Source organism: Elgaria multicarinata, chromosome 11, assembly GCF_023053635.1.
Source record: "Elgaria multicarinata webbii isolate HBS135686 ecotype San Diego chromosome 11, rElgMul1.1.pri, whole genome shotgun sequence".
Lineage (NCBI taxonomy): Eukaryota > Metazoa > Chordata > Lepidosauria > Squamata > Anguidae > Elgaria > Elgaria multicarinata.
Genome location: NC_086181.1, coordinates 23,708,993 through 23,731,903, shown reverse-complemented (window position 1 = coordinate 23,731,903; position 22,911 = coordinate 23,708,993). Strand labels below are relative to the sequence as shown.

At 44.3% G+C, this 22,911-nt stretch overlaps 2 protein-coding genes across 2 annotated transcripts; both read right to left on the bottom strand.

Annotated features, from left to right (window-relative positions):
• Positions 1-10,935: 10,935 nt before the first annotated feature.
• On the bottom strand, positions 10,936-14,183 carry LOC134406268 (tubulin polymerization-promoting protein family member 2-like). Its single transcript, XM_063137609.1, has 3 exons — positions 13,634-14,183; positions 12,884-13,037; positions 10,936-11,172 (listed from the first exon to the last, which is right to left on the bottom strand). Exons 1-3 carry the CDS (start codon positions 13,801-13,803, stop codon positions 10,990-10,992), a joined length of 507 nt encoding a protein of 168 aa, XP_062993679.1. The 5' UTR covers positions 13,804-14,183; the 3' UTR covers positions 10,936-10,989.
• Positions 14,184-17,449: 3,266 nt separating this feature from the next.
• LOC134406269 (tubulin polymerization-promoting protein family member 2-like) lies at positions 17,450-22,710 on the bottom strand. The gene is given in 5 exon segments (XM_063137610.1): positions 17,450-17,509; positions 18,761-18,860; positions 18,863-18,938; positions 19,833-19,986; positions 22,541-22,710. Coding segments are annotated over 4 exon segments (498 nt in total). The 3' UTR covers positions 17,450-17,509; positions 18,761-18,762.
• Positions 22,711-22,911: the final 201 nt, after the last annotated feature.

Sequence of the window (22,911 nt, the reverse complement as noted above, 5' to 3'; positions counted from 1 at the left end):
TGTGTTTGTGCTTCTTTTCTTCTGGTGGACGTAGTCCATGCAAGCAATACACTAGGGGGCCATCCATACAACACCGTTTTGCCTAATCATTCTCCCCCAAATCCTGCAGCATCACTGCTGCAAAGCAGCATCGAAAGGTTATGTGGCAGGAGTGAGCGAAGGGTATAGAGCCAGGGAAAATCGCAGTGCTCTTGTCAGACAGCAGTAATGGGCAGCAAATAGTGAGGGACCAAAACCCACAAAAACCATTTTGGGGGGTTGTTTTTTGGCAACTCTGCGCAACTTTGAAAGCCTGTAGCGCTGCTACAATTAATTGAATTGATGCATTATTCATCATAACTGCCCTTTCTTTTGTTCCCCAGACTTTAATATCGCTGTAGTGGTCATTACTAGGCTGGTAAAGTTCGCCCTTTGCCCTGCATTTCCATGTCTACCCTTAACTGGGATCCGCCCTTAACAACACCCACTCTCTCAATCCAAACTGAAGCTACCACTGACAGACAACAAATAACCATGGTCACATCAGAGTATTGTGAAAAGCCATGGTAAAAACGACACGTTGAAAAAGCGCAGTTTCACAGGGAATAGCATGATGTGGCTGCAAGGTGGTGGCTTGGTCATATAAACGATGGGGTGCAACTGTGCAGACACAATGGGGTATATAGAGCTTATTGACAAGCCCCAGGCCAGGGGATCAGTTCCTGTGGGACTGGGAAGTTCACAGAGGACTTGGATAAAAATCAAACATAAGAGTTGTCAAGCCGGTTGGGGCAGATCAATGATCAACTTCAAAGTTCCCATCTTCTTGCCTCAGCCAATTGAATGCCTCAGGGTGATTCACAAGCCAGGTGGGTTATTCCTTCTAAGCAAACTTGGATGTGAAACGAGGGAGAAGTACAAAATTATTTTTGAAAAAACTAAGGCACACTGCACACACACACACAACATAGCCCAGTGGGATTGAGGATATTCATGAGCTAAGGACTGTTGTCATGTGGAAAAGAAAAATGGAAATGGGGTGGGGTGAAGTGTCTTGCTGCTGGCTGGAACGCTGAACAAGACTACCGTATTTCTTCGATTGGAAGACGCCATTGATTGTAAGACGCACACTAATTTCAGTACCACCAACAGAAAAAAAAAAACCTAAGACACACCCGCGATTCTAAGACGCAGCCCATTTTTAGAGATGTTTATATGGGGGGAAAGTGTCTTAGAATCGAAGAAATAGGGTACTACTGCTAAGAGCTGAGGATCCCCTACTATTTTGTTGCAAGCCCCACTTGAAATAGTACCAGCAGAATAGTCACAAGCATTAGTCTAGTAATCTTTGCAACAGCCCCAAAAGGTGGCTTCTGAGTTACTGCCATCTCCATATTGCATGTGAGCTGCTGAGACTGACATGTATTATGCCTACAGCCACTTAGGATACTGTCAGATGGAGGGCTCCTAGTGTTACTTAATTGAAGGCATTAGGCAACTGTGAAGTCTTTTTCTCCTAAACTAGGGTGACCATATGGAAAGGAGGACAGGGCTCCTATATCTTTGAAAACGGAATTTCAGCAGATGTCATTTGCATGCCTGCAGCACCTGGTGAAATTCCCTCTTCATCACAGTTAAAGCTGCAAGAGCCCTGCCCTCTTTTGTATCTGGTCACTCTAGTAAAGCTCTTGTCCTCCTTTTCATATGGTCACCCTAGTTTAATGGATTTTTCATAGTAAGGACAGGAGCAGCGGTGGGGAAACATGGAAGGGTTATGAGTGGACTCAACATTTTGTGAATGAGGCAGGCTGATGGGAAGCATCCCTAGTATGTTGGGGTCCAGGATGAGTGCTGAATCAAGCACATTCTTGCCTACACCATGCACTCTTAACCAGAGCTACACTGCATCATCTGCAGCTTTTTCTTTCCAGCGAAATCACAAACTGTCCACCCTTCTTGGCTTTTAGAGCTTCTCTAAACAAGGTCGTTGTAGCACGTTTGTTTCTGGCCACTCACTGAGGTTTTCAGATCAATTTAATGACACTGTAAACAAACAGGAGTTCTCCCATAGTTTCCCCACCTTATGTCATTTTAAAATACATCACAGATAAACTGGAATAAATCCCAATTCATATCACTCTCTCTTGCCGTGTGATCCAATTCATATCAATCACGCCAAAGAAACAGGAAACACAAAACAGGATTTCCCTTAAGGTAGAAAAGCTCTTAGAGTCAGAGTTATATCCAGAATCTCCCTTAGGGCTTTGCTCACAGGAGGTCACTCCACCTGATTTTGGGGGATCCTCCCACAACACAACACAGCTCATGCTATTCAGGAGGATCTCCTGACTGTGTAGCATATTCAAGAGGCTGGAGGGCTGCTGATCCAACCCAATACAGAGGGGAAATGCATCATTTAGTTGTGGGCAAAATAATCTAAAATCCATTATTGCTCACAACCATTAAAGGGGATTAGAACTGCCCCATTGCCAATTCCGTTGAAAGGATGGAAAAATCCAGTCATTTGCCATTTTTCACCAGATCTGAGAGGTTCATATATACATGTTACCCAGAATAATGGCCCAGCCAGAGGGTACATGCATCATGGGAGACCACAGACCTGTGATTATGATCGTGTGTGTGTGTGTGTGTGTGTGTGTGTGTTTTGATCTGAGATCAAGAGCTGGTCTTCACAGCTCCTTCAGAGGAAAACCCTGCAGTATTGCCGCTGAGGAATGGAGGTGGGAAATCCCAGCCCTTTGCTCCTCTTCTAGCGACCTATCAGCAGTCATCATCTGCCCTAGAACACCTCCAGCTCAACACCAAAGCAAGGTCACATGGTGGAATGCCTGTGGTGAACTCGCTCCAAGGAAAAAGCTGGCATAAGTCCCTGCCTTTTTAAATGCGCAGCTTTGGGGAAAAGCCCCGCAGCGCTGCGATTTGGCGGCTGCATTGTATAACCAACACAGCGCTGCCACCGCAGGGCAAATAAGTCAGACAGACAGACAGCCCCTGGTACTATGGGAAAGGTTGCGTAATTGTTTTCTTCCATGCTACTCACCTACCTCAAAGTATCCAGTAGCAATGGAGAAGAAAAGAGATAGGAACAGCACCTGTCCTACCTTTTTTTTCTGCCTGGGATTCTTAATAGTTTCAGGTGAGAGCAGGATTTAGATTAGGGAAAATGTATTTAAAAACAACAACAACACCCTGCTAGAGAATCAGATCCTTGAATTTCACATTGGACTTGTAGGACAAGTCATTAGCAAAAAAAAAAAAAAAAAAAAACCCACTAAGAAACACATGGGAGATTAAGGGTGGAATCCGATGCATGTTTAGACAGGGAAAAAAAACCCTACAATTCCCAGCATTCCCCAGGTTGGCTGGGGAATGCTGGGAATCGTAGGACTTTTTCTGGCTAAACATGCTCAGGAGTGCACCCTTGGGGTCTTCTATCACATCCCTGAGAAGGGAGACTAGAATGGCATCATGTAGGACAGTACCATTTCAGGCTGTGAGTGTGTGGAGTCCAGGACTGCCCCAAGACATTTTGCCGCCCGAGGCAAAGGACACGATGATGCCCACTTCCCATTCCACATAGAGAGGCTGACCAGACTTGTGGTTGAATCTTACTTCAACACTGGTGGCAAAACATCATACTATACCGTGCTTAAAGAGAACAGGGCAGTTTGCAGGATCCACACACCTGCTCCTTGTCCCTGCCAGCATCTGTTTCCTGAAGCACCTGTCTCACTCTGCCTAATGGTAGGGCCAGCTCTAATGGGTCCTTCTGTTTTTTCTAATGCTACCCCACATAAAAAGCTCCCTGCATGTACCAAACTTGGAACATCATCATTATCATTGTTATTGTGAGAATTCGAAAAGGCTGAAAGGGTACCGTCACTACCGTTCTGCCTGATGGCTTGGACCCACCATCATCTCCTTTTCCAGTGAATGGAAGCCAGTGGTGGAAAAGAGCTGCCCCGTCCTCCCCTCCTGCCTGAACCCTACCCTCCAAATCCAGAGGATTATGGCACACTCCAGATCAGAATTGGGGGGTACACAGGAGGCTACAGGGGAAGGAGAAGATGGGGAAACTCCTTTTTCACCAGCAATTTTGGAATGACAGAAGTTGGATCTAACCCAAGATGTAGAATCAGCTCTCACAGGCATTACAGGGTTACTATTCCGTGTTAAAGGCTCTTCCCCATGCACCCGCAGAAGGGCTTTTCAAGGCTCCCTGCTGGCACAATTCCCCTTACAGGACTGTTTTCCCTCCAAGCTTCCCTCCAAGCAGGGCTGACCTTTTACCATGAGCCAAAGTGTTAATCTTTTCCTCTGCCACCCGGTGCCAGCAAGCGGCTCCAAGATCAAAACATCACGAAAACTGCCAAGTCCTCCCCACTCTCCTTCCAAAAAAGAAAAGAGGGTCAATGCCTCTCATTGTTAGTTCCAGGGAACAAAAGGAGTGTCCCTCTTTGGGGAACGGGGAAGTTTTCAACCTGTCTCTGCAAACGCCTGGGCCCTCGTCCCAGCCTGAGCCCATGTGACTGTGTCCAATGTTTTCACTATAAACTGAATTTGGGTACCGTGCCTGCTTCAGCGAGGAAGCTGGAAGGCCTTTTGTTTGAAAAGGCAGCAACCTGAAGAGCTGAGATGGGAATGCTAAAGCAACATCCCCCAAGGCTGAAGCCAGGATGATACCCATCATGGGGCCAGCCCCTTTGAAAGCATTGGCTTGGCCATGGGGGGAAAACAAGCCGCCTCCGTTTCTTCTCCAACTGCTATGCCCAATCCAGCTCAGGTGCATTTACATGTGACCAAAATGTGAGGGCCTCCAAATGCACATTCCCCTGGGAGTAATTAAATGTCGACAAATAGCCATGCTGGTCTGCACATCCTGATGTTTTGTTGATTTACTGCCCACAAATAGCCGCACTGCATTTTTTCAGCTGGACGCGCATCTGAATGTATATCTACAACCTGGAGCAACTGTTCACATGTAACTACGTGCAACTAGAGCTGGATTTGGCATTAGGCTCCACCCAACTGTGCGGTCACAATTAGGTTTTCCATAATATATTTGGTGGGAAATCAAGCATAGAGTTAAATGCTGTTAAACCTGTTGGCCTAGACCATAAGTTAGTCTTCCATTCACTGTAATGGATTTACCATTAAAAACACCCACCCACACACACCCATCTGCAACCCTTCACACTACATCCCATGATATTCCTAAGGGTGCCGCAAACCCCAGGAGCAGATTTTGAATTCTTGTAAACTGCCCAGAGAGCTCCAGCTATTGGGTGGTATAGAAATGAAATCTGTTGTTGTTGTTGTTAGACAGGCTGCAAAGAATTGCAAAGGCAAGCAGCAGAGGGAAAACAAAGCGCCGTTCTGTGAACATGAACACATGTTGAAGTTCACAGAAGAAAAGGATCCAAACTGTTGAAATCAATGGGTTGGATCCAGACTTAGTCATACCTAGAGTAGATCCACTGAAATTAATGGGGCTTAAGTCATAATTAACTCAGAGTATGACTAAATCGAAATCCAACCCTGTAGGGTTAAACATGTTTAACTCTGTGTTAGATTGTGGCCTTTGTGTTAAAATGTTCTCTCTTAAGTGCAGCTGTACTCTTCAAACAACATAGCAAATCAACACTTCAATGTTCTATCTTCAAAGATATGGCATCCAAGTACATGCCAATGCCACAGGATAGACTCAAATGTGCTTTTCGTGTCATATGTGGAAAATACAATTGTCCACTGATTAAACAATTTTAAGTGATTGAGCATGTTGTTTAATCCATTAGTCAATGACATTGTTATATTCCCCAAACCTCAATATAAGTATGTTTTTAAAATATTAAAGTAACTTAACATACTGTCGGACTCAGATTTAGTCCTACTTAAAAGTGTGAATGATTAACTTAATGACTAATTGAAATCCCATTGATTTCAATGGGTCTGCTCTAAATATGACTAAATCTGGTTCCAGCTCTTACAATTTCATAAAAACTCATTCAGCGTTGGAATGGAAAACCCTCTTACCTTATCTTCTGTTCTGACTGATTCTGGCAGTACTCCAGAAACAAAATATCTTCAAATATAAAACAAAGCTGCCCTCTAATTGTAGATGCTGTGATTAGTTAATAAATTTACTAATGAAACCAATTAAGCTTACAGTCTTGTGTGCCTCAAACAAGCCTCTTGGAGTTTACCTTTGAGTGCAATTCCCTCTTCATTAAAACTGCTCTAGCTATACTAGAATGACCAGAGACAAAAGCGGCAGGGCTCCTGCAGCTTTAACTGCTGTGATGAAGAGGGGATTTCACCAGGTGCTGCATGCATGCAAATGACACCTCCTGAAATTCCCTTTTCAATACAACTGTTAAAGATAGGTGCCCCCTGTCCTCTTCTTTATATGGTCACCCAAGCACTGAATGTGCATAGGATTAAACTGTAACAGTGGCAGCCACAGTAGAAAGATACCACACACACACACACACACACACACACACACACACACACACACACAGAGAGAGAGAGAGAGAGAGAGAGAGAGAGAGAGAGAGAGAGAGAGAGAGAGAGAGAGAGAGAGAGAGAGAGAGAGAGAGAGAGAGTCTTTACTCCCTAGCTTCCATCTTCTCCTGAGATTTTCTCAGTTTCTGCTTTCATTCTGCTGTGGAAGATACAGGGAAGGTTTGCTTTCAACTATTCTAGGAACATGAGTGTAGGTATGCTTGCAGTAAAATACTCTTTGGGATGTGTGGCTGAAAATGTAATGTCCTTATTAAAGACCTAATCAAATTATGAAAGCAGGAGGGAAGCTTCAGAAATTGAACCCTGCTTAGGGCCATTCCCCCAGATGACATGCAGAGTGAACCAGCTGTTCCTGCAAAAAACAAAACAAAAACAGCTGATGTAGACACACCCCATCAGAAGATGAGAGAGAAGGCTGTTTTTAACTCAGGAATATCCATGGGTGTTGGTGATGGGCTGCTGCTCTCTGCTGGCCGCTAAGGAAAGTGCACAGCAAAAGTGCTTATGGACTAACATTCCCCAACCTGGTACCCTCCAGATGGGTTGGAATGCAACTGCCACAGTCATTCCTTGTCATGGTCATGATAGGGAATGACTGTGGACAGATGTGTCTCAGCTTCCCCTCCTTGTCTTGGCTTCCATTTCTCAGGGGGCACAGCTGGGACAGAGCTGAAAATGGGGGGATTTAGTCATCATATGAAATGTATATGTACTTACGATACTGAAGATATCGTGGGACCCTGATAAAGTACAGGGTGATGGGAGGGGCTAGAAGGGCTCTTTCTGGAAACACGGAAAAGAGCTGTCTGAGCCTCTCCCATGTGGCAATCTGGGCCTTTTTTTGCCCGATGCCATAGTGATGGCCAAGAAGAAGCCCAGATGGGTAATGGGAGGGGCTGGGAGGACGCGTTTCCAGAAATACAGAAATGCGCCTTCCAAGCCCCTCTCGTGTGCCTTCCAAGCCCCACTGGGCTTCTTCATGGCCATTGCTATGGCGTCAGCCAATAAAAGGCCCAGATGGCCACGTAGGGGGAGGGCACGACTTTCCCAGACATTACAATAAAGGATGGAATTTCCCCCCGGACCCCAATTTTGGGGGCCCATTTTCTGGACCTGTCCAGGCAAAACCAGCCAGTTGGTCACACTATGCAACTTTCACAATTCCCCAGCCATCATGGATAGAACATAAAAAATGTATCTATACACAATAATCACCTACATCACTCTTAATACAGATAGGAAGGATGGATGGAAAGAAGGAAGGAAGAGAGGGAGGGACAGAAAGGATTTGACATTTGTTTCAAATATATATGTCAATATAAGCAGTCCATATATCTAAATAATCATTCATACAAAATTGATGTCTTAGGATTTACGGTCAAATGTAGCAAGAGTTGTAAGATCTTTAGACCACTGAATGATAGGTGTTTATCCTTCCGGGCTTGAAATTAGAGGCTCTTTGCAACTGTAAGGACTCTCAGTGTATACTTTTGCTGTCCATCTGTCAATCCTCATATCACAATAATATAATTTAAAATTCCATAATCATCTGCAATTATCACAGATTTTTTCAAAAACAAGATTTGCACAAGCAATGATTTCCAGCCCAAAAGAGACCACTACAGGATATGCCCACAAGAGATGCCTCAATGAGGCATTGTCCGTGTCCCCAGTGTCTGGCAGAGCTAGCCAACTTCTTAACAAGCCGCTGTGGTGTCCAGTATATGTGAATCATCACTTTTTTGTTGGGACAGAAATAGTACATATGGAAGCTCAGGAAACTATCAATTGATTAAACTGTATAGAGTATTCCAATTCTTTATTCCATTCATCTCTGACTGCCTAACGTCTACTTTACTACCTTCCAAAACACATTTATAAACAGCTATTATAGGCTTAGCTTTCTATAAAGAACCAATTAATTCAACCAACACTGTATGAAACATTGAAGCACTGATTGCTGATTGGCCATATACAGACTCCCAACAAATGCTGTAGCTGAATATACCGCCGACTAGAACTATATGTACTTACGGTAAGTAGTGGCCTGGTTCAGACAACACGTTAAACCATGCTGCTTAACCCCAAAATTTTTAAGGGAATGATCTAATGTATACATTCCACTGTCACCCCAATTCTTCCATGTAAAAGTCTGCCTCTCTGGCCATGGCTAGACCAGGCCTATATCCCGGGATTGTCCCAGGATGATCCCTGTGCATCCAAATGACACACAGGGGATCACGGAAGCAGGCAGGGACCACCACTCCATTTGCCTGGGATAATCCTTAGGTCTACCTAAAGCCTCTGTTTTCAAGGCTGGATTCTCCTGTAGAGTTTAGCATGAGAATACGGGTCAAACTTCAGCTGACAAGACACTGTAGGCCAACTCCTTCTCACTGCTAAAACTGCTAGTGGAGCCATTTTCTTCTTAATATAACCATATCCTAACACCCAGCCAGCCAGAGAGGGGTGCCAAAGAAGTCGACTCGAAAACAACCCCCAGAGGAGTATATTTAAAGAAAACGATATTTTCCAATAATTGGTACAAGTTAACTAATAATCCTTATGGTATAAACTAAGGTTTGAAAAATTAAATCCTCCATCCTTGATCAGTAACTGCATCCTCTTAAGTAAAAAAATGGTGTGGTGGGTAGGTGGGACACCACCCACTACTACCAAACTAACTTCTGAAATTCTGCATAAAGTTTTTGAAAACACATTTAGGGAATGTATAATGGAATATTATGTAGTACATAAATTACCTGTGGCCGGACATTCATCTTACATATGTCAACCTTACGCCAAGAATTTAAATTAAGTGATGCCAATCTTTCCAAGCCAAGAGATAAGACAGTAATACACTTATATTCATTTTAACCATTTGAGGGCTTCTCTAAACAAGCGACTGCAGCATGTTTATGACTGGCCACTCACGGAAGTTTGCATGTCATTTTGAAAAGGTTGTGAACCTCCTGCATGTCTCCTGCTCCTTCCTACAGTTATTTCATTAAAAAAAAAAACACCTTGGATTCTTCTCAAATATCTCAGGATTTTCTACTATGTACAGCCAAAGTTAAAAACCTTTAATTCCCCCCACCTCAAAAATCAAGGGAAGGAAGATTTGTAGTCTTCACTTGATTCCTAATTTATTGCATATTTAAAACCTTTCTGTCCCACCTCCCATTAACAGAACTCAAGGCAGCTGTCAATAAATTAAAATAATTGCAACATAACAATAAATCTAGTTATTTTCTATCAGCATTAAGCTAAAGGAGAAATGGAATCTCTTGTTCTCACGAGGATATCTAAAGAAATTCATGCTTGGAATGCAACAGTGGAACAGTTTTCAAAAGTACCCAAGGAGCCCTGTTTCCACAATTCATTTCTATAGTACACATCACTTCTTGCCCTAAGCAGCTCATGCTACCATAATCTAGACAGGATGCTACCCAGTATATTGTTTACTCATGAGTGCCCTGCCCTCTTTTAAATCTGGTCACTCTACTATCGCTCCTGTACTTTAACTGTTGTGATGAAGAGTGAATTTCACCAGGTTCTCCATATATACAAATGACACCTGCTGAAATTCCCTTTTCTATGCAACTGTTAAAGATACAGGAGCCCTGTCCTCATTTTCATATGGTCATCCTACTCATGAAGTGCAAGGTAAAGAAGCCTCCGTGAGTTCAGCAAGCCCCAAAGAGCAGGTACACGGTCTGCTCATCCCTCTGGTCATGCCCTAGGGCCTGGATGTACATGAAAGAACCCATGAACACTGACACCTGCCACTTAGGGCCAGATGTGCTCCTGGCAATGGAATGGCTATAGGAAACCATAGATGCAGACACACATGTACTCTCTCTCATACACATACACACACACAGGAAAAAATTATAAGGACAGTGTGCTAGGTCTTAAGCAGGAGCTGGATCACAGTAATTGCTAGATCGTGCTCCTTAAACCTGCAATCCTATACACCCTTACCTGGGAATAAGCCCCATTGAACTCGGTAGGGCTTGCATCTTCAGTAGATGTGCACAAACTAGCACCGACAGACTTTTAATATCCCACAGGTCTACTAGACAGATGAGGTCCAAAGACTGGCAAACAGAAAGTGCTCGGTTTTAGTTCTTTTGCCCCCAAGCTAAGAACTAAAAGGCTCAATCAGAATGCACAAGCAAAGCAGACCCAAGACTTCAGACCCTGTGCCGATACAAAGCCCCTTCCCGTCTTTGCATTTCAGAAATCAAAGGAAATGGGAACCAGTATTAAAATATTTCCCGTGGTATACTTCGCATCACGGATCGAGACATTGGAAGATGATGGGCGCAGCAGAAGAAGGCTACGTCTTTTACATGCCAGAAACACACATAAGAATTCAGGAATCAGAGCAGTTGTTTATTGGCCTCTCCTTCCATGGCCCAGGATGACAGGGCATGGCTCTCAGGAGCCTCCAGCCCACAACTAGTGGCTCTTGTCGTACGTGCCAGAACCCTTATAGGCCCCGACATAGCCAGTGTTTTGGGCCAGGTCTGCACGTCCGGCTATCCCTTTGCCCTTTCCGCTCTCGTCAAAACGTTCCTTGTGAGCGCCCGTATATTTGCTGGTGTCTGTCAGTCTCTCCACCGCACCGGCCTGGATAGATTTCTGCAAGACAGGCACGCAGCAAGTCAGTTGTGGGGGTTTGAGGGTGAGTATTTTACTGCTGGGTTGATTCTAACATATGGCAAGTTCATAAGGATGGAGTGGCTATTTGGGTGGAGAACTCTCCATACAAGTGATTTATTGCACGCTCGTGATTGGTCACTCATGGAAGTTTGAAGGTCCTTTTCATGATGTCATCAACATCCGATGCCTCTCCCACCGTTTTCAAGCGGGACTCCACCATTTTATAAAACCCCGAAAATGCAGGAATAAATGGAAAATGTGCTAGAAAGCAGCGCCATCTGCTGGCGGTAAAATAGAAACATCTGGGAAGGAGCCAGCACAAATAAGGGGATGTGTGTGTATATTGGGCGAATTCTTAAACCCACAAAGACTCCAGAAGTCAAAGCCCGGGTAAGGCTGCGGGAGTTTTGCCCAAAGAGAAAAGATTTGTGTCGAATGTAACTATATGAGCGTTACACCTCATCTGAACAGGCTGTATTGACTCAATTTGCATGTTAACACTAATTCATGGGGTGTTTTTTTTTTAAAAAAAAGAGTTGGTGGGACCACATGGGAGCAAGAGAACACGTATCCTCCCACCCATTCACAACTTCCGCTTTGCAAAACAACCCAGGAATCCAGAAACAAACCAGGGGTTCAAACTCTGGATTGTTTTGCTCTCAACAAACCCGAGTTCCAGATTCAGATGTCACAACTAACAAGCAGGAATGGGGCATTCTTCGGATAGCAAAGTTCACTCTTGCAGGGCCCCAACAGCCCATGGTTTCAACAACCCATAGGTTGTCATTACATGTGAACCAGGTCCATCCCTGCCTTATATAGGGACGGGTTCTAATATAGACATCTTCACTCTCTAAGTTATCGGATTTTCCAAATTAGGAACAATGCACAGATGTATTTGGTTACTGAGCTCTCATCGGGCAGCTGAATTGTGTAAAGCAATTCCATAGAGATGCATTGCACAGCATATGATTTTAAATTTCTTTCTGGGCTGTCTGAACTGTAACGACTTAATGCTGCAGGCATCAAAGGATGAATATGCAGAGAGAAGGCCAATTCACCAACAGGCCTGCTCGGTGCGGTAGCAGCACCCCAAGCTAATCCTGGGTAGCTGGGCCTACCCACCATTTAACTTCCAAGCACCCTGGCCTCAGTGTGACACTAAATCAGGGGTATTATGGGAAATTAAAGAGTGGGTGGGTAAACGCTTGGAAGGTCAAAACTGGGAGTGGGGGTGGGGGCATTAGGCATTTGCCCTGACAACTGCCTAAGAATACTGTAATATATGTTATGTTTTGAAACAGGCTTGTGTTTCAGGCTTGGGGTTACAAGATGGATGCCAAATGGAACTGTATGAAGAAATAAACCAGTTATTCTTTCATCTTACTGGTGTAGGCTCCCTATGTTACAGATACCAGTTGTTGACACCGGCCCTGTGCCAATAATATTGAACCATCTTGTAAAGCAGCCTTCCTCAGCCTGATTCACTCCACATGTAGTCCAATACACATGGAGGGCACCAGGTTGTGGGAGGCTGTGGTAAAGCACTTTGATTCTGCAGTTAATTGTGGGTGCTTCCCCCTTGGGAGTACTTTGCTTAGATTCCACCGATTTTTCTACACTGATTTTTCTCCTGTCTTGAAGGAGAGGTGGGAACGCTACCTTTGCAGGGCAGCTCTTTATGACTCACCGTTGCCCCCACGTTGCCTGGCCCCTGGCCCTCCATCAACTTGTGTGTGGCCTCCAAAGCCTCCTCAGGGGACTTCCCTTTGAAGCGTTTCACACTCAGTTCCTTGATGGCTTCCAGGAACTCTGGATACGTGATGTTACGGGCACCCTTGGTCCTGGGGATAATAGAGACGGGCAACATCTCTGAGCCTGAGTACTATGAACCCTCCGTTGCATCAACCTCCTCCCCCACACCTCCTTGCTGGAATAAGACACACAGAAACGTATTATCAGTTAACTCAAGTTCTGAAGAGGACTATACCACTTCGCATTGGAGATGGGGAAAGCATGCAAACCCGTGTGTGAAAAAAACATAACCCATCCCCAACTCCCTGCATGTAGAAATTAGCATAGCAGGGAGAGACATTATAGTGCAGTTATTTCCCTGCTGTGCTAGTTCTCTACTTGGAGAGAAGGTTCTTTTTAAATCACACAGAAGTATTAAAAAGAAGATCCCTCACTTAGGATGGGACAAGCAATTCTATCGCCTCAATGCTCTTATTACGTCTCTTTACTTTACATGTAGACCTAGTCTCAATTGCGATCATAGGTTTCTTGCTAAGATGGAAGTGTAATGATCTCACTCACAGCATTAACAAAGGCTAAACTGGTTTTACTTGCATGCATGGCTTGTGAAAGTATTTTCCACAGAGAATGCAGGATCAAGAGTGGGGCAACCCTCTAGCAGCCCTACCATCCTGCTCCAGCTCACTTGACTTTGTTGAAGACGATGTCCACGTCAGTGGAGGTGACAGCCTTCCCGTCCATTACACCACACTCCTTCAACATCTTGGAAAAGTTCTTGCCAGTCATGTCATGGCCGGTGGCAGCTGTGTCTCCATATACGGCAAACTGACGGAAGGCCTTTTCCAGTTCCGACATCCCTTCTGCAATTACAGGAAAGCAAGAGTGAAAGGAGGCAGTAGAAGTAGTTTTCCTTTGGTTCCGACAAAACTGAAACTATCTTCTGAGACCTTCTTGGCCTAGGAAAGGCCTGGGGGATGGGCCCTGGCGGTGGTGGTGTGGCATCATGTGCCATGAAGTGGGTACCTCTTTGCCAGCCTTCCCCAACCTGGTGCCCTCCAGATGTGTTGGACTACAATTCCCAGCACCTCCAGCTACTCCTGCTAGCTGGGAACTTTGGTAGTTGTAGTCCAACACATCCGGAAGGCACCAAGTTGGGAAGACTCACCCACATGCCGGTGTATCAGAACCATATATGATTTTTTCCTATGTTTCTGAGGTAAATTATGAGTTAAATGATATTGTTTTAAATGATATTGCTGTTTTTATGCTTTTAAATTTTTGTATATTTCTTTTGAATGTTCAGTTTTTAACTTTTGTAAACCGCCCAGAGAGCTTCAGCTATGGGGCGGTATATAAATGCAATAAATAAATAAATAAATTATAAAAATGCAACTACAACATGTGCCGTTAAGACGCAGGGCCTGTGTACAAGAGTAGGCCTTTGACCCTTGATATGGCGCTCCTAGAAAGCCTTCTTACAGGCATGACAGGTTCCTACACCACAGACAAATTGTTTTAACAGTTATTCCCTCTCTTTTCCCAGTGGAACCTGGGAGCTGTAGTTCTGGTCTAGGTGAGAGCATAACTTTGTAGAGGTAGCAAACTATAATATTCTGGATTGTTTGGGAGGGAATCCCTATATAAGTTTGTAGTGTTGACTGAGTTGGGATGTCATAGGAACTGCACTTTCCATGCTTCTGCTGCCGCTTCAGACATTGCAGCAGTGTAGCGCGTCTCTCCGTGCCTCAGAAGACATGCATTGCATCCGAAGTACAGGAGGAGGACACACACCTCTTTCCAGCACTTTCCGTAATGTCCAAAGACCATACCATCCAGTGTGTGGTAAGTTTTCTCTTTCTAATGTTAGAGTAATCTGATGTCTTTATTTTTACTTAACAATGAGCACTTAAAATTATTTTAAAGGCATTTTAGACAATGCATCTTTAAATCTTAAAACCTCGTTGCCAAACTGAGTCCACACTTCAGTTTGTACACAGATTCAAGACACATCTCCTCTGCTGTTTGTCAGAAACCCCAAATAATAGATAACAAAGAAGTTAAGGAAATAAATAATAAATCATATTTAATACATGGTGTGATTTTAAAATTAACAATTAATATAAATTTCAGAGAGCACTTTCAATATTGAGAATATAATAAAAACAGTGCTCAACGATCACAATAATAGGGTGACCATATTTGGGAAACCAAAAAAGAGGACACCTAGTGTGTGTGTGTGTGGGGGGGGGGAAGCAGCTTTCTGAATCCTGCAGAAAGTACGTTATTCCCCCGCCACCTTAAAGAACCCGATTGGAGTGGAGGATGGGAAAGGATTTCATTCTGCACCACCACCATCCACTCCAATTGGGGCCTTTTCTATAATGTCCACGAATGACCCACTTTCCCCTTTAAGACCTCAATTGGAGCTCGGGGTGGGGGAATGATGTGCCTCAAGAAAGCATGTCACTCCCTCCTGCTACGCTAATGGCAGCCTTAAAGGGGAAGGTGTGTCATTCCAGGACATTATTGAAAATTATGGAAAATCCCCCGACACCATGGAAAGAACAAAAACCAGGACAAATCCGGGGACATCCTGACAGTTGGTCACCCTACACAATAAGCATAGGCCAAACGCGTTTCGACCAGTTGCATTCCTCAGTGGCCAATTAGCTGAAAATATACATAAAAACAATAGTAAATGCCTCAGCTACAGGAACAGGAATTATAATTTTAATTTGAGTAATATAGAAATAAATTAAACCTACCCAGGGTGGATGGTGTGGTCTTTGGACATTACAGAAAGCGCTGAAAAGAGGTGTGCCTCCTCCTTCTATACGTCTGATGAAACATGTTTGGTCTATGCTTATTGTGACCATTGAGAAAGGTTTCTATTATATTATCAGTATTGAATGTATAAAAAACGCTCTCTGAAAAATTATTACCGTATTTCTTCGATTCTAAGACGCCATCGATTGTAAGACGCACACTAATTTCAGTACCACCAACAGAAAAAAAGCTTTGATTCTAAGGAATAATAAATGATCTGCGATTCTAAGACGCACCCCGTTTTTAGAGATGTTTATATGGGGGGAAAAGTGCGTCTTAGAATCGAAGAAATACAGTAAGTGTTAATTTAAAATCATGCTGTGTATTAAATATTATTTATTATTTAGTTCCTTAACTTCTTTGTTATCTATTGTTTCGTTTTTGATTAAGGCTAGCACCTGGTGTTTTTATTGTGCTACTGGATCCCCAAATGGCCTAATAATTATGCCTGAAAAACTAACCCCTTAACCACCAGGCAACTGGCCAGGTTACTGAAGGAAGGCCATGTTTATTTATGCATTACATTTATCCAGTGGAAGCTGGTGGCTCCCATTCGGGTGGGGCAGTGAATCCTTTCTGGGTTTCAATCAGAAACAGCCAGAACTCTGAAGGAGCTATCCAGGGTGCTGAACCTATTTTGGGGTTAGGGTCCAGCACCATGGATAGCTTCTTTATAGTTCTGGGGAGGGGCTTCCTCACTGAAATCCAGAATGGATTCACAGCCCCACCAAAATCAGAGCCACCAGCCTCCACCACATTTATCTCCCCTGCCTTCGTCTGACATTGTATCTCACTAACTTGCATCCTAGCTGTCTAAAACAACAAAAGGAACTAATCCCTGATTAAACAATAGGAATTAACATCATATCATTCCACTTTCATGCAAGGCCAAGTAGTAGATACTTTCTCACTTTTTTGGTCCCTCTGAAGACTACACACACACACACACAAGAGAGGGGGGGGAGAGAGAGAGAGAGAGCAGCTACGTGATCTAGCTATAATTAAACATTTAGAGTGCAACGTTCTAAAATTATCAATCTTGCTCAAAAATTGAAGGTGGCATGGGTCGTGTGGTTCAGATCTTTTCAGTTTGGCCAGGACACCGAAATGACCCTGGAGCTGACAACTCAGGGGTTCTACCCATTGCATGGGATAATCACCTCTTCCCTGTTTTACATGTTTGAGGTTGGGCTGACTTACCTGAGTTGGTAGGAGGCCCTGCCTTGTTCTTAGTTTGGTGTGTTTCTCCTGGGAAGGAGATGGCCTGCTCTGAGCCAGAAACACCAGCAACTTAGGAGTACAGCCTGTGGTGGACATTGTGATCTCATCAACTTGTCTATGACATCATGGCTGATCTCACTTGTTGTTTAGTATGAGTGATTTTGAAATAGCCAATGGCAAGAGAAGTAGCTTTTTTTCTGCAAAAGGAAGAGCCAGCTAGCTTACAGATTTATTATCAGTTCTAATCCAGCATCATAAAATCTTGTGAGTGAGATGTACAAGAGGAAGATCACTATGTCGTAAGATAATTCAAAACCACCCCAGTTGTTCTTATACATGCATTAAACTGTGAACAACACCATCCAGAATATGCATAGTTGCACAGAGATCTGTATGTCGGTTTATGAATGTTTGTGGTGTTGGACTCCCAACTCCCATCAGCCTCAGCCAGCACGCCCAATGGTCAGAGATGATGCAGACCAGCAACGTCTATAGGGCCAGGAGTTCCACAACCCTGTAACAAATAAATAAATAAATAAATAAAATAGGGAAGTCAGTTGGAACCTGTAGTCTGTTTCATTATGATGAACACTATCCGTTGGCTCTCACAAGATGCATGCTATATCTGGAAAATAGTGGGATCACCCAGTGTGTAAGCCTGGCGTTGCGTTATAATTACACCATTAGAAAGTGAATGGAGCACACAGAGAGGAAGTACTCAATTTCAAAACATATCGCCACCCATGTAATGACGCCAACCATAATCCCAGAAAGAAAGAGGAAGCTGAAAGCTCCGGTAAGGCGGCGGGATTTGATTAAAATGCAGAGAAGCTCATAGATTCCTCTGCATTGCAAAGCATCGGTGGAGCTCCTTTATTTCATGATGAGCTCCACCATACATAGTGAGCCTTCCAATAATAGCCAGAATGGGACAGGCCTGGCTAGACTCAGCTCAGCTCCTCCTTGGCCTTCCACCCTCAGAGCCCTCTTCCAGTGTCCTCAAAGCTGTTCTTATGAACCTTGGTGAAATGATTTTCTCCACTTCTGGGTGTTGCACTGTGACGACGTCACCACCTGGTGTCTTATTGCTTCAGCCATCCTCTTGTCCAGCTTCTCTGGGATCCGGCTGTTTGGGTGCAAGATGCTCAGAGGAGCCATTCTTCACAACCAAGGCCTGAGTGTGCCGCTTAGCCACTAGCAGTTAAAATTCCAGATGTATCGCCAGGAATCCTGACTTTAGCTCCAGGTTTTCAAAAAAGGCCAAAGCTTTTGAGCAAGGAAAATACCTAAAATGCAGTATTTGTCTTCTCTTGTGTTGGCGTAAGTGTTCCCCAGATGGATTGCACTGATGGCCAAGCCAAACCGCCTCTGCAGGCTTTTGCTCACTTCCTGCCAGATGACTGCCTTCGGATGCACCCATGAAAATCCAATCATAGAGCCATCTGGCTGGGAATAGCATGGTTCAGACTATGGCAGTTGGGTGATCCAAGACCAGCCTTCCCCAATCTGGAAGTATTTTAGACTTCAACTCCAATCAGCCATATGGCTGAAGATCAGGAATTCTGGGAGTTGTAGTCCAAAACATCTGGAGGATACCAGGCTAGCAAAGGCTGTCCAATGTACACACACACACACACACACACACATACACGGAGAGAGAGGAGAGAGCTATGTAACAGAGCAGTGGTTATTTACTGGCTTCTCCTCCTGAGGCCCAGAGGAACAGGCAGGCAGGTCCTCAGAAGGCGTTGCATGCTCCACCCACCTCTAGTGGGACTTGTCATATGTGCCAGACCCCTTGTAGGCCCCAACGTAGCCACTGTTGTTGGCCAGGTCTGCACGCCCGGCTATTCCTTTTCCCTTTCATCAAAACGTTCCTTGTGGGAGCCTGTGTATTTGCTGGTGTCTGTCAGTCTGTCCACCACACCGACCGTGACAGATTTCTGCAAGACAGGCAAAGCAGCAAGTTGGGCAGGGGAAGGTTTTGAGCGTGTTTTTTTTACTGCTGGGTTGATTCCACTAAACCCCAAATAATAGGTTTAAGAATGGTGCCTCATCTCTCTGAGATAATATTGGGAAGAGCAATCCTGTGATCGCTAGACGGAGTCTGAAGGCCACAGAATAGTTTGGATTCTTGGATCCAAGGTCAGAGACACTGCTCCAACCTCGGACCCAGGACCCCTGTGGGTGAGAAAGGGAGGGGACTGAGGAAGTAGGTATATCCTCAGCCCTCCCCAGCCTTCTTCCTTCCCATCCCCAACATCTCAGCTAGATGAGCAAAAAAGCCCGTCTAGCTGAAATGCAAAGTGGGAGGAGCACAGAGGCAAAGGTTGCCTCCGCTGCACCTCCCACTCTGCATTGGATGGCCATGCGTTTCCGAATTCGGAGGCTTACAGCCATCCCTATAGAATTGCACCGTAAACCAGCCTTTACCAACCTAGTGCTGTCCAGACATGTTGGACTACAACTCCAGCATTCCCCAGCCAGCATAGGATTGGGGGGTTGTAGTCCAATACATCTGGAGAGAAGCAGAGTCCCAAAGTCACCCATTAAGCTGTGTGACCAAGTGGGGACTAGAACCCGAATCTCCCGAGTCCCAGTACAACACTCTACGCTACCACACTGGCTTTCTGCATTGCTCCGCTTCCAAGCATAACTTCACAGCTATAAATACAGACTATAAACTTTTTTTTGAAAAGATCAAGGAAACTGAGAGGCTTAGGAATTCTAGGCCCATTACTACATTCTGTACATTTCCCTGAAGCCCCACAGTTAAATGGATGGCTTTGTTTAAATATGTGGTTGCCTCCCCTCTTCACAGGAGAGCTGTCACTCACTGTTGCACCCACGTTGGCTGGCTCTTTGCCCTCCATCAACTTGAACGTGGCCAGCAGAGCCTCCTCAGGTGACTTCTCCTTGAAGTGCTTGCTGCTCAGCATCTTAATGGCTTGCAGGAACTCAACGTAGTTGATGTTACGAGCCCCCTTGGTCCTGAGGATTGCAGATGGAGAAGTTGGTTACCTCTGAGCCCCCGCACCTATTCTGTTTGTAGATCACATCTGTATCCTGCTCTTCCTTCCTCAGGTGCTCAGGACAGTGTACATGGCATTATGCCCATTTTATCTTCACAATAACCCTGTGAGGCGGGTTGGGGTCAGAGACGGTGGTCGACTCAGAGTCACCCAGGAGGCTTCACAGCTGAGGAGGGGTTTGAAACCAAGAATCCTCAGAGGAATCTGCTATGGCACAAGGCCTTTCACTGACTGGCCTACACTGATGCTGTTCAATGTATTCCAGTCTTCCCTAACTTTTTGACTTCAATACCCATCAGCCCTAGCCAGCATGGCCAATAATCAGGGATGATGGGAGTTGTTGTCTGAAACGTGGAGACAACCAGGTTTGGGAAAGCCTGCTGTTTTTTCTTCATACCGCAAACTGGAACAGCTTAGCAAATGGGTCAGAAAGGATGCCAATATTGCCAGAATTGGTTAACATGGGTATTATGTGGAACTGGCTTCAAATAATAATTTATACAGAGCATTTCAAGTGTCCACAGTGCTTTGCATATATTATCACAGTGATCCTTCCAACAACCCTGTAAATTAGCTCGGTATTCTTATTGCAGAGCTAGGGCTCAGGCTGGACACATAGTGGCTTGACTACGACCACTTTGTGAGTCCGGCAGAGATGAGATTTCATCTCTCACATAACTTTGCCACTATATCAGTTTCTCTGTCCTATAAGGTAGTGGGCCCTGCAACAAAATGTTGTAGCATGGAGTTCAGGGTTACAGCCAACCACACCATGTTACTCCATTCCATATCCCCCACCCACACAGACACACACACACACACCATCCCTCCCTGATTTTCTCGATTATTAAATTTAAAAGTTCTATTCAGCTGTTTGGCCCAGGAGATATGAACTTTCCAGTGATGGATCCATTCATATCAAATACTCTACCATGGGATGTGTTCACTGCTTACTTTTAAGAAAATGCTAAACCTTAAAAATAATAAAAAATGAAGTGAAGCATTAATTGTCTCCTTTAAAGTCCATGCAGCACTCTCAAGGCAGTTCACAGAATAACATAATTACCGTACAATAAAATCATAAAAAATATGATTCTAAAATACAAAAATAGCAGAAGAATGACAAAAACATACTATCTGAAACAAAACCAAGTAGCAACAATTTAAAAATTATCATTTTGAAATTTTTTGCCAGATTCATATTAATTAATTAAAAGCAGACATAAAATGAGGGCTTTAAAATAAACACAGAACAAATTTCTAAGAAAATACTAAGCACATTTCTTGTGGCAGGGAGTTCCACAGTGAAGTAGCCACCCTTGAAAAGACCCTGTGTCATATGGGGGGTTTCCCTGAGCATGCCATGCCTTCCTCTTGTTTCTCAGCAGCCCTGTTTCTGCCTACATAGCTTCCATAACTCAGCACCTGAGTTTGCTACTCAGGTCTTGGACTCTCCATGCTGGAATATATCATACCACTTCAGGCTGCAGTTGGGAGGGAAGTCACATTTCAGGGGAATGTTTCCCCATATTAAAAGCAACACATTTCCTTGCAGTTAGAAAACGGTGTCCTTGCAGGCACACCAGAGAACATGCTAGCTAGAATCTTCCTCGTTAACGTGCTAGATTTTTTCTTGCAGGTTTAAAAAACAACATAAGGGAGTGTTTAGAAATGGCACCCCCCTCTCCCAAATCTCACTATACTGCTGCAGGCCCCTACAATTGCTGACCAGACCTCTGTTGTGAACATTATGTATACTAGAACTTTCCACCAAACTTTCAGGTTCCCCCCCCCCCCCATTCTAAGAAGTTAAAATGCCTCTCCTAAGTTCAGTTATTGGCATTTAAGAGCTTTAAGCTAAAATATACTGCTCTATTTTCATTTTTTTGTATCTTTTGTCCCATCCACCAAAGGAAGTGAGGCAGGTGGCTACCAGGAGGAGGGCCTTCTTTGCTGTGGCACCCCGGCTGTGGAATGAGCTCCCTAAGGAGGTTCGCTTGGCACCTACATTATATGCTTTTAGACGCCAGGTGAAGACCTTTTTATTCTCCCAGCATTTTAACAGTCTATTAAAAAAAAATTAACTTGGTGTTTTAAATTTGTAATTTTGCATTGCTGCTGTTTTTATCTGGTCGAGCTTTTACATTGTATTTTATATTATGGTTTTATACTGTTGTTTTATACTTTGAATGTTTTTAATTTTTGTGAACCACCCAGAGAGCTCCGGCTAGTGGGCGGTATAGAAATGTAATTAATTAATTAATTAATTAATAATGTTCCTCCAAAATAGAATTCCACCCTCAAGCTGAAAGAGGCTCAACATCCCTGATATAAAGGGTAAGGTAACTTGACTTGGAAATTCGGTTCAGTGTGACCATATTGTATTGTGCCACGGAAAGCAACATTTCTGGGCTAAGGAGGCACACTAAATGACCATGCCATGTGGATCCAGCACTCCTCAACAGCCATTGTTCCTCTGCCCCACCCCCACCCCCACTCCCACTCCACCTCACTTGACTTTGTTGAAGGCGATGTCCACGTCAGTGGAGGTGACAGCCTTCCCGTCCATCACGCCACACTCCTTCAACATCTTGGAGAAGTTCTTGCCAGTCATGTCATTGCCGGTGGCAGCTGTGTCTCCATATATGGCAAACCGACGGAAGGCCTTTTCCATTTCTGACATCCTTCCTGTAACTGAGCAGGAAGGTGTTGAAGGAAGATAGCCACAGGTTTCCCCCATTCAGGGAATCTCACATCTGTATTGACTCAATGCAAGATTGCTGTCGATCTCACAATCTGGGGACACACGTTACAGCTCCACAGGGTAAACGCAGAAGCCTGTTCACCAACAAGTGAACACCTTTAAGCTTACCGTAGAGCATAT

What these genes read in the sequence shown, in the direction of transcription:
- LOC134406268 (XM_063137609.1), bottom strand. Translation starts at nt 13,803, where the DNA reads ATGTCGGAACTGGAAAAGGCCTTCCGTCAGTTTGCCGTATATGGAGAC. An exon ending in ATCGTCTTCAACAAAGTCAA is followed by an intron (nt 13,038 to 13,633) that starts GTGAGCTGGAGC and finishes TATTATCCCCAG; the next exon opens with GACCAAGGGTGCCCGTAACA. An exon ending in CAGGCAACGTGGGGGCAACG is followed by an intron (nt 11,173 to 12,883) that starts GTGAGTCATAAA and finishes CCTGTCTTGCAG; the next exon opens with AAATCTATCCAGGCCGGTGC.